The following is a 10861-nucleotide window of genomic DNA, read 5'->3' as shown; positions in this document are numbered from 1 at the left end:
ACACCGTCGCAACGGGCGGAGCCCGAGGACACAAGTCCACCACGAGGATGCCGCCGCCACACCATCCTTACTTGAACAGACTGATTTCCAACTCCATCCCTAAACAAAAGGTCATATCGCCTCGTCGGGAAAGGATCTGAAGATTCTTTATTCAGCATCGCTATTGCCATCGCTGAAGCCCAGACGATGAACAACTGAAAAACCTATAAGCTACTGATGACTAAAACGATTAACACGCATGGGATTGGGCGACCCCTCTCACCACTGACAACCGATGTCGTTGATGGAGGGGAGCCGCTAGAGGACGGCGGCGGAGCGAAACTCTCTGGAGGTGGCCGCGAGTCTACTTTTCTTTCTTCCGCTGAAAGTAAGAATACATTTTTAGTGTTACTATATAGGGTAATTTAAATTTGCTCTTTGAGAAACACGTATTCGATAAGGAAATACGTACACTAACCTCCCACCTAAAATACGCCGCCTTCTCCTGTATCCTCCACCTCGAACGTCGTCTTCGCCCGCGCAAGCACGCGGCCTTCCAGAACCTTCTAGAAGACCTGCCGCCCGCCATGTGCGGGATCTTCGCCTACCTCAACTACTGTGCGCCGCGGGATCGACGGTATGTCCTCGAGGTCCTCCTCAACGGCCTCCGCCGCCTCGAGTACCGCGGCTACGACTCCTCCGGCATAGCCCTCGACGCGGACCTCCCGCCGCCTGGTTCCGCGGCGGCGTACGCGGGGGCGCCGCCACTCGTGTTCCGCCAGGAGGGAAAGATCGATAACCTCGTGCGATCCGTCTACTCCGGTGAGTACCTTCCACTTCTGACCCTGCTGCAACTCCTTTCAGTTTCAGTTTAGGAGGTTGTTCCTCGGCCAGAGGCAGGATTTTACACGTCCGTTTGGACTAGGTTTCATATCACATTTTGGGAGAAAAATGAAGGATCGTGGATGTCGTGTACTCATTTTGGAGGCTGATATTAAAATCCCAAACTCGCATAATTCTGGAGCCTCGTAGCTCCAAATGAGATTAACCCGGTTGGATGAAGTATATGGGTTTATCAGGCCATACCTCTTGTCAACTCTTTATGCAATTCCTCCCTTAAATTCCTTGCTCTTTGTTATTTCCAAATAATTTTACTGTGTCCATTTTCCCTACTTGCATTGGTAATTTTATAACAGAAGCTAAAACTTACCCAATTAGTCTAGCTTTTAAGGGTTGTTTGGCGTCTGATTTCTAGAGGTTGATGAGAAGGGTGTGAACCTGGATGCCACATTTTCCGTTCACGCCGGAATCGCTCACACCAGGTGGGCTACACATGGCGTGCCTGCCCCAAAGAACAGCCACCCCCAATCCTCTGGCACCGGTGATGAGTTCTTGGTCGTCCACAACGGAATTATCACAAACTATGAGGTCTGCTTACTCTGTTTTGTGATGTTGCATATATAATTCATTTGTGTAGTATTTGAACCTTGTTATCTTCGCAGTTGTAGAATGCACATGCAGCTATGAACTTATGCCAGTGGGGACTATAATAAGTAGCTCCTTGTGGCAAAATCTCATGTTCTGATCCCTCCAAATGGACTCCCTCCTTATCTTCCTTTGCATGTGCGTTTTCAAGAGAATTAATCATGTTGTTTCAAAGAATCTCCTTGGTGGGGTTGTTTGCACCATATTGCAAAAGCTTTTGTTGGAATTGCAATACATAATGTGAGACATCAAAACATGATAATATGCTTATCAAAGACCTATGGTTCAAGCATCGACTCAATGCGGCATCATATGGTAACACGTGATAATTTCAATTCTAACTTGACATTTGGTGTACCTGTCCAGATTCTGAAAGAGACACTGATTCGACACGGGTTCACCTTTGAGTCTGATACCGACACAGAAGTCATCCCTAAGCTAGCGAAGTTTGTTTTTGACCAGGCTTGTGATGGAGAAGGTATTATGCTCTATAAGATGTAATATTGTTGTCGTAGCAAATTATGACAACATAAACCGCTTGTTCTTTATCTGGATCAAATTTTCCATAGTTTCTTTGGAGAAGTATACCGTGCTGCCACCTAGGAACCAAATTTGGAAATAACGTATACACCTGTTATACTATTTGTGGTCACCAGGAAACTATTGAGAAAATTCCTTATTTGACACTGTCTTAAAATCTGGTTCCTTATTTGACACTGGAAAAGTTTTTCTTCCCTATTTGACACTAGTCCTAAATTTTATTCCCTATACGACACTTCCGTTCATTTTGAGTCTAAATGACACCTGAAAAGACGATTTTGCCCCTCATGTGGTATGTGTGCGCGCGTGCGTGTGCTGTTGCGTGTGTGGGTGCACGCGCACATGTGTGCTGCTGCTGCATGTGTGTGTGCATGTGTGCTGCTGCGTGTGTGTTTGCTACTGCGTGTGTACGTGCACGTGTGTGTGTGTTGTTGCGTGCCTATGTGTTGCCTGTGTGTGTGCTGCTGCGTGTGTGTGTATGTGGGTGTGTGCTGCGTGCGTGTGTGTTGCTGCGTGTGTGTGTGTGTGCACGCGCGCGTGCGTGTGTGTGCGCGTGCGTGTGTGTTGGTGCATGTGTATGTGTTGATGCGTGTGTGCTTCTGCTTTCGCACTGATGCTGCGTGTGTGCGCTATTGCCCTCCACACACATACCACATGAGGGGCAAAAGAGTCTTTTCAGGTGTCATTTAGGCTTAAAATGGACGAAAATGTCATATAGGGAATAAAATTTAGAACTTGTGTCAAATAAAGAAGAAAAACTTTTCCAGTGTCAAATAAGGAAGCAGATTTTAAGATAGTGTCAAATAAGGAATTTTCTCGAAACTATTTTGGCAATACATTACCCTGAACGTGGCAGGGGACGTACTTTAGTGCAAGAGCACTTATCATAGTATTACAGAATAAATCATTGTTGACTGAGCTCTGTATTAGTTCTAGTTAAGGCTGTTTTGAGATTTTGTTTATTTTCTCAGGTGATATGACATTTAGCCAAGTTGTTATGGAAGTCATGAGGCAGCTTGAAGGAGCCTATGCACTTATCTTTAAAAGTCCACACTATCCCAATGAGCTGATTGCATGCAAACGAGGCAGCACGCTGATACTTGGTGTCAATGTAAGCAAACAACATCCTTGTATCTTTACTTTTAACTATTAGATATATTCAACTAAAGCAAACATAATATTGAAATTTAAGTGCAAAATTAACTTAAATGTCCATTTTTGATATTTTCATTTGGTTCCACTTGCTTCATTCCAACAACAAACTGGGTTTCTGTTTTGCGCAAGAGTATATGCTGTGCTCTGGCCTGCGATGTTATTTGTTAAAGGTTAATAAGCTTTCTAAGATGTGCAGTATAAGCGGACATTTCATGTAATGATGCGATGCTACTTTTTTTGTATCTGTACCATGCTTGTCGCCACCTGCTAAGTAGAGCTGTACATTACTGACGCAATATTCAATTTTACCTTTTTCTTGGCACATGACCTATAATTGTTGTTTTAGCTCAAACTCGTCATAGGTCTGCAGTCAAATACTCGATGTAGTAACTCTTTTGTTTCACATGATCCAGTATTTTCTGAGCAGTAGATACTAATTGGTAGCAGATTGAACTTCTAGAGAGTTTGGTTATGGTATACAAGTAATCAGTCTCATCGCCTAATCGTTTTCGCAATGATATGCCTTTCTGTTACTGGTTATTTTGCAGTCTTATGGATCACATAATGCCCCTAATCTTGTGCTGAACTCCTTATTTTATAGTTACACAAATCATGCCTGTTATCTCTGTATAATTAGGAAGTAAGTGATCAAAACAGCGCGAAGTCATTTCAGAATGTCAAATCCCTGACAACAAATGGAAGCCCCAGGGAGTTCTTCTTCTCCAGTGATTTATGTGCTATTGTAGAGCACACCAAGAATTATTTGGCTATTGAAGACAATGAAATTATTCATATAAAGGTACTTCTTTACTCATTAGTTAATTGCTTCATCTGTTAGTCTGCATGTGTTTCTGTTTTATTTTGTCCACCTTTATATCTAATCAGCGTGGTTCTGGAGTATCCGTCTTATCTGGGCCTTAGTTTATTTACTCTTCATCGGTGCTATTTTTATTTGCATGCTATTTTGGGCATATCTGGTTCATATACTAAGTTTGACTACATTTGCCACGCTTTTTTGCCACACATGCCAACTATCACGCCTGAGAAATATAATTGATAATCCACTGCCTTAGTCTATGGTAATTCATTTTTCTTTCTCGAACACGCACCCAAATGCGTGCCATTTTGCATTAGAAGGAAGCCTTAAGATGGCACAAGAGTTACACATCCGAAGGAACTAAAAAAATGCAAAAGCACCCTAGGCTAGCCAAAACAAAGAAGAAACAACAAAGCCAAAAAAGTTAAGGGGAAAACGAAACCGAAAACTGTACAGCTAGCTAGACATCAACTGTATTTTCTTACTGTGCTTCTTTCCTTTACTGGAAAAGGGATGACGAAAACACACTATGTGCAGCAATTCTGTTGTTTTTTCAACAAGTGTTATACTTGACATCTTACCCAAGTTGTAACAATGTGGACACTGCAGGATGGTAGTGTGTCTATCCTTAAGTTTGACAAGGAAAAAGAGAAGCCAGCATCTGTGCAACGAGCATTGTCTGTTCTGGAGATGGAAGTCGAGCAAATAAAGAAAGGAAGCTATGACCACTTCATGCAAAAAGAAATCCATGAACAGCCACATTCACTGACAACAACCATGAGAGGTAGACTGAAGGATAGTGGAGTTGTTTTAGGCGGACTAAAGGAACACCTCAAAACACTTAGACGCAGTAGAAGAGTAATCTTTATTGGCTGTGGTACTAGCTATAATGCTGCCTTAGCTGCACGACCTTTTGTGGAAGAACTCACCGGTAATTCTAACCAGTTTGTCCAATTGTTTGTCATGATCTGAATTGTTTTGATATATCATCAGTGCCTTAAGTATTTAGCTAGTACTCTAGTGATCTTAAACCTTTGTACCACAGGTATTCCTGTGACTATGGAGGTTGCAAGTGACTTGCTGGACAGACAAGGCCCCATCTACAGAGAGGACACTGCAGTTTTTGTGAGCCAGTCAGGGGAGACAGCAGACACCCTCCTTGCTCTTGAGTATGCACTAGAAAAGGGAGCACTTTGTGTTGGCGTTACAAATACAGTGGGGAGCACGCTGTCAAGAAAAACACATTGTGGAATTCATATCAATGCTGGTTGTGAGATTGGTGTTGCCAGCACCAAGGCAGGTTTCAGTACATGTTCATCTTGCAGTACTTTACCAAAATTTAGGCATTTTTTTTCCTAACATAACAGTATCTGGCAATCTTGCAGGCTTATACAAGTCAAATAGTAGTCATGGCGATGATAGCCTTGGCTATTGGATCTGATCAGTTATCCACTCAACCTAGAAGGGAGTCTATAATCACTGGTCTTTCAAGTCTTCCAAGTACGACAAATTGGATCAACAACCTACCATGTACTCCCTCCGTTCCAAATTACTCGTCTTAGAAATGGATGTATCTACAATTAAAATACATCTAGATACATCCATACATGTGACAAGTAATTCGGAACGGAGGGAGTAGTAGTCAAGCAAAGTGTCGCTTCGCAATCACGTTTTGAAACACCGCGTGAAGTATTATTTTGCGATGCAGGCCATGTTAGTGAAGTTCTCAAGCTTGATGCTGAAATGAAGGAACTCGCATCTTCACTAATCGACTCGGAGTCACTCCTTGTGTTTGGAAGAGGTTATAACTATGCCACTGCCTTGGAGGGTGCTCTCAAAGTTAAGGAGGTCGCGCTGATGCACAGCGAAGGCATGCTTGCTGGCGAGATGAAGCACGGGCCACTAGCCCTGGTGGATGAAAATCTTCCCATCATCGTCATCGCAACACGCGACTCGTGCTTCAGGTAAGCGCTTTGACAGAGGTAGATTTATTTTTGCTGATCATCTTGGCAATGATCTGCTTCTCATCCTCCTCTTGCAGCAAGCAGAAGTCGGTGATTCAGCAGCTCCTTTCTCGCAAGGGGCGTTTGATCATAATGTGCTCTGAAGGGGACATCTCCGCCGTCGGTCCTAGTGCATCCTGCAGGGTAATTCAGGTTCCAGAGGTCGCTGACTGTCTCCAGCCAGTGATCAACATAATTCCGTTGCAGGTTTGGTGCCAATCGTATCTCAAAACCTCTCTGTTGCCTTTTGTGCTATTTGTCTCGATTTTATTCACCGACGAGCTTCATTTCCTTTTCTTGATTCAGTTGCTGGCATACCACCTTACTGTTCTCCGTGGATTCGATGTCGACCAGCCAAGGAATCTGGCCAAGAGCGTGACTACACAGTAAAGCATACTCAAGGCCCGCGCCCACACACACACATACAAAGTAAACGAAATTAAGTAAAAGAAGCAAGTGTTTGCCTCCGGGTTGTGTAGACATTTTACTGTAGCGTAATTAATTTACTAGTAGATGATGATTAAGCAAGATGCCTGAGGTGGTTTCCATTGCATTACACCGTGTTGATTGGTCAACTGATTGCGAAGTATATGTCAGCTATTTCCTACTGATGACGATCCATTGACTCACTGGGGTTTTGCAAGGTGTCCCAGAACTGAAATTGCGTGCAGCTTTTCCATTGGCTGTTTATGTATTGTGTAGTGTCCATACAGTGAGATTATCTAGACCATTTTGTCTGGAGAGTCAGCGCTACAGATCATCAAACCAAGAGTTGACTGAAATTAACTTTTGCCAATATAACCACCAGTGCATTATAGTACACTGTTAGCGCAGAACCACGGACAGGACAACTGGACAAGTGGTGTGAAAAGCCAATCTTTGCTCGTCAGCTTTCTTTGAGCTCAAGCATCAGAGTTGCAGCCAGATTCAACCAAACCGACCGACTAAACTCCTCGTGATGCTTATACAATAATCAGTTCACAGCAACGAACCCTCCAGTGCACACTAGTTTATTACACGATGCTTAATTACCTCCCAAGAAATTCCATCTCATCTTCTTGGATCGCCGTTGATGCATAAAATATAGCTGTTGACTTGACCTGATTACTACTCCTCCTACATATGAACAGTGATCTTCACTGACCTGTCCAAATCAGCAACATTCCAGTGATGCTAGTGCTACGATCGATGAGACCCTTCGTCCTGGTGCTTTTGATCACTGTCTGTGGTTTGAGCTTGTTGATCGCATGTCCGCCAGCCGTCGCGGCGGCGCGCGAGAGCCTCGCCCGGGGCGCCTCCATCGCCGTCGAGGACTATGCCACCGACTTCCTGCGCTCGCCGGGCGGCACCTTCGCCTGCGGCTTCTACCGCGTCTCCTCCACCGTTTTCACCTTCTCCGTCTGGTTCACGCGCGCCAAGGAACGCTCCGTCGTCTGGACCGCCGACCGCACGCGCCCTGTCCACAGCAAGGGCTCGCGCCTCACGCTGGACAAGCGCGGCGGCGCTCTCATCCTCACCGACTACGACGGCGAGCCGGTCTGGAACTCCACCGTGGCCGGCGCCCCGACGGCCTCGCGCGCCCGGCTCCGCGACGCCGGCAACCTTGTCGTGGAGGACGCCGACGGGAGGGCGCTGTGGCAGAGCTTCCACTTCCCCACGGACACGCTGCTGCCGACGCAGCGCCTCACCGCGACGACGCGCCTGGTGTCGTCGCGCGACGGCAGGCTGCTCTCCTCCGGCTACTACAGCCTCGGGTTCAGCGACTACGCCATGCTCTCCCTCTTCTACGACAACGGCAACTTCTCCAGCATCTACTGGCCCAACCCCTACAACAACTACGTCGCCAACAACCGCAGGATCTACAACTTCACCCGCGAGGCCGCCATGGACGCGCTCGGCAACTTCCTCTCCAGCGACAACGCCAACTTCCAGGCGGCCGACTTCGCCGCCGCCGGTGTCCGGAGGAGGCTCACGCTCGACGCGGACGGCAACCTCAGGGCGTACAGCCTGGACGCGGCGAAGGGGACGTGGGCGGTGTCGTGGATGGCGTTCCGCAACCCCTGCACCATCCACGGCGTCTGCGGCGCCAACGCGGTGTGCCTCTACGCGCCGGCGCCTTCCTGCGCCTGCGCGCCGGGGCACGAGCAGACCGACCCCGGCGACTGGACCAGAGGGTGCCGGCCTACTTTCCGGCAGCACCAGTGCGGGAAGCCGACGCGGACGCGGACGAAGCTGATGGCACTGCCGCACTCCGACTTCTGGGGCTACGACCTCAACGACGGCGAGATCCTGCCGTTGGCGGCGTGCGCCAGGAGGTGCCGCGCCAACTGCGCATGCGTCGCGTTCCAGCACAAGGCCAACATGGAGTGCTACCTCAAAAGCGTCCTCTTCAACGGCAGGACGTTCCCCGGCTTGCCGGGGACGGTGTACATCAAGGTCCCGGTCGACTTCGTCGTCCCGGAGTTCCACGTCCACCAATGGCAATCGCACGTACACGGCGGCCTTGCCATCCTTGAGGAGAATATCACCGTCTGCGGCGACCGCGCCGCTCAAAAGGTCGTCCTCAACGCCACCGCCTTGTCACGCAAGCACGTCGGTGACGCTGCGGGGAAACCGGTGTGGCCGTACCTGTACGGGTTCCTGTCGGCGCTGCTCGTCGTGGAGGCCCTTGTCATCGGGCTCGGCTGCCTGCTCTTCTCCAGGAAGGGACTGTTCACGCGGTCCTCTCCGGTGTACCCCATGGACGAAGGCTACAGACTCATCCTCCTCACCACAAGCTTCCAGAGGTACAGCTACGCGGCGATCAAGAAGGCCACGGGGAACTTCGCCGACGAGATCGGCCGCGGCGGGTCTGGCGTGGTGTACAGGGGCGTTCTCGAGGACGGCCGGGTCGTGGCCGTCAAGGCGCTGACGACGAGCGTGAGCCGCTCCCACGGGGAGGAGGAGTTCCAGGCGGAGCTGAGCGTGATCGGCAGGATCTACCACATGAACCTGGTGAGGATCATCGGCTGCTGCTCCCAAGGCAAGCACCGCATCCTCGTCTCCGAGTTCATCGAGAACGGCTCGCTCGCCACGATGTTGTTCTCGGACGAAGACGGCGACGGCGACGGCGGCGATGATCACGACGTCCTCGCGTGGAGCCAGCGGTTCCGGATCGCCGTCGGCGTGGCCAGGGGCCTCGCCTATCTGCACAGCGAGTGCCTCGAGTGGATCATCCACTGCGACATGAAGCCGGAGAACATACTGCTGGACCGTGATCTGGAGCCCAAGATCACCGACTTCGGGCTCGCCAAGCTGCTGGACCGCCGCCCTGAGGGGTCCGCCTCTCGCGCAGGGCGGGAGGCGAACCCGTCGGGGCGGATCAGGGGGACGAGGGGGTACATGGCGCCGGAATGGGTGTCGAGCCTGGCCATCAGCGACAAGGTCGACGTGTACAGCTTCGGCGTCGTGCTGCTGGAGCTGGTGAAAGGGGTCAGGGTGGCGGACGGCGACCAGAATACGGACGTCAGGGCCGTGGCCAAGGCCGTGGGCGAGAAGATGCATTCCGGCAGCGTGGATGATCTTGTGGATGGCCGGCTCGCCGGCGACTTTAACCGCGCACAGGTGAAGGTGGTGGTTGGTGTTGCCTTGTCGTGCTTGGAGGAGGAGAGGAACCGGCGGCCGAGCATGAGCGCGGTGGTGCAGGCGCTCGTCTCCGTTGAAGATGCGTGAACCCAAAGGTGGTCGATCAGTAATTCCTTTGGAACAGACCACGTTTACTTTATTTATTTTATATTTTGGCCAATCAGTAATTCATGTACGAGCGCTCTTCATGTACTCAACACTTTTGCTCACTCTTAGTGATAACCGTATCCTCCGAAAACTCCAAACAATACTGTGCTGCCGAACGTACTCTTTGCCCCAAAAGTGCACATCACTTAGCTATAATTATTGGCCGAAAGTAATTGTAGCAAATATCAAATTTGTATTATATACTCTCTCCATCTGCAAATACTTATCAAAAAAATGGATTTGTCTATGTCATAAGTTGGTGAAAATACTACAATGGACACACATGCATTCGACTGAACAGGAAAATCTTAAAAAATAGCAAAAAAATTAAAACAATTCTAAAATTTTAGCAAACATGGTCGAGTGTTGTACTCGCATGTGTTTTCATGAAGAAACATGCTGTTTTAGGCGAAAAGGATAAAATCGGACCTCCAAAATGTTCTTTTTAGAGCATCGATTCTGTCTTTTCTTTCCCCAGAGCACCACAGATTTCATTTTTCACGAAAATTCATACATGGGACTCCATGATGTTTGTTAAAAGTATTTTTAAAACTTTTTGGTGCAGCTGTTGTTTATCTGGTGCAATTGCACCTAGGAGCCAAACGTCCGTGTTGGTGAGTTTGGGATCAAAATGTTTGGTTGTTTATCCAAAGGTTTACATGATTTCTACCGAGTTGCATGTTTTGTTACCCTTGTAGGATTTTCACCTTGTTGACAACAATGATGAGCGCTTCCTCGACAGGGGCTACCCTTCTCCACCAAGCATGTATATAACCTTTTAATGCTAGAAGAAGGCAATTTTTTTGCTAATGTTGATCTAATTTGGGCTATAAAGTTGCACCAAAGAGAAAATCTTTGCATGGTTTCTATTCCGCAATAGGTTAAACTTCAAAGCAAACCTTTCCCGTATAGACATACTGCGTCTACAAATGAGTATCGTCAGTGTTATCATCAACTCAAGCATGTTGCCCACATTTTTCTCTCATGCCCTCTTGCCTTAGGGAATTGGCGACGTATGGGCATCTCACCGGTATTAATCACAGAAGGGCAATGGGATAGACCTACCCCCAATGACTACGACTCCTTAGTTTGGACACCTACCCTTTTGAGC

General features: G+C 48.2%; 2 protein-coding genes across 2 annotated transcripts; both read left to right on the top strand.

Moving 5' to 3' along the window:
* The first annotated feature begins 465 nt into the window (after positions 1-465).
* LOC125551025 (glutamine--fructose-6-phosphate aminotransferase [isomerizing] 1-like) lies at positions 466-6590 on the top strand. The gene is made up of 11 exons (XM_048714174.1): positions 466-801; positions 1235-1407; positions 1831-1942; positions 2976-3115; positions 3797-3958; positions 4586-4907; positions 5022-5272; positions 5362-5476; positions 5685-5940; positions 6018-6186; positions 6286-6590. Exons 1-11 carry the CDS (start codon positions 567-569, stop codon positions 6367-6369), a joined length of 2019 nt encoding a protein of 672 aa, XP_048570131.1. The 5' UTR covers positions 466-566; the 3' UTR covers positions 6370-6590.
* Positions 6591-6731: 141 nt separating this feature from the next.
* On the top strand, positions 6732-9975 carry LOC125551024 (putative receptor protein kinase ZmPK1). The gene has a single exon (XM_048714173.1). The coding sequence runs from the start codon at positions 7150-7152 to the stop codon at positions 9688-9690; it is 2541 nt and encodes an 846-aa protein (XP_048570130.1). The 5' UTR covers positions 6732-7149; the 3' UTR covers positions 9691-9975.
* The last annotated feature ends 886 nt before the right edge of the window (positions 9976-10861 follow it).

This window comes from Triticum urartu, chromosome 4, assembly GCF_003073215.2.
Source record: "Triticum urartu cultivar G1812 chromosome 4, Tu2.1, whole genome shotgun sequence".
In the NCBI taxonomy this organism is placed as follows: Eukaryota; Viridiplantae; Streptophyta; class Magnoliopsida; order Poales; family Poaceae; genus Triticum; species Triticum urartu.
This window is presented reverse-complemented; position numbering and strand designations above follow the sequence as displayed.

Coding starts and splice junctions, on each gene's coding strand:
- LOC125551025 (XM_048714174.1), top strand. CDS start 567: ATGTGCGGGATCTTCGCCTACCTCAACTACTGTGCGCCGCGGGATCGA. Junction 3,116..3,796: donor CGCTGATACTTGGTGTCAAT/GTAAGCAAACAA, acceptor CTGTATAATTAG/GAAGTAAGTGATCAAAACAG. Junction 6,187..6,285: donor TCAACATAATTCCGTTGCAG/GTTTGGTGCCAA, acceptor TTCTTGATTCAG/TTGCTGGCATACCACCTTAC.
- LOC125551024 (XM_048714173.1), top strand. CDS start 7,150: ATGCTAGTGCTACGATCGATGAGACCCTTCGTCCTGGTGCTTTTGATC.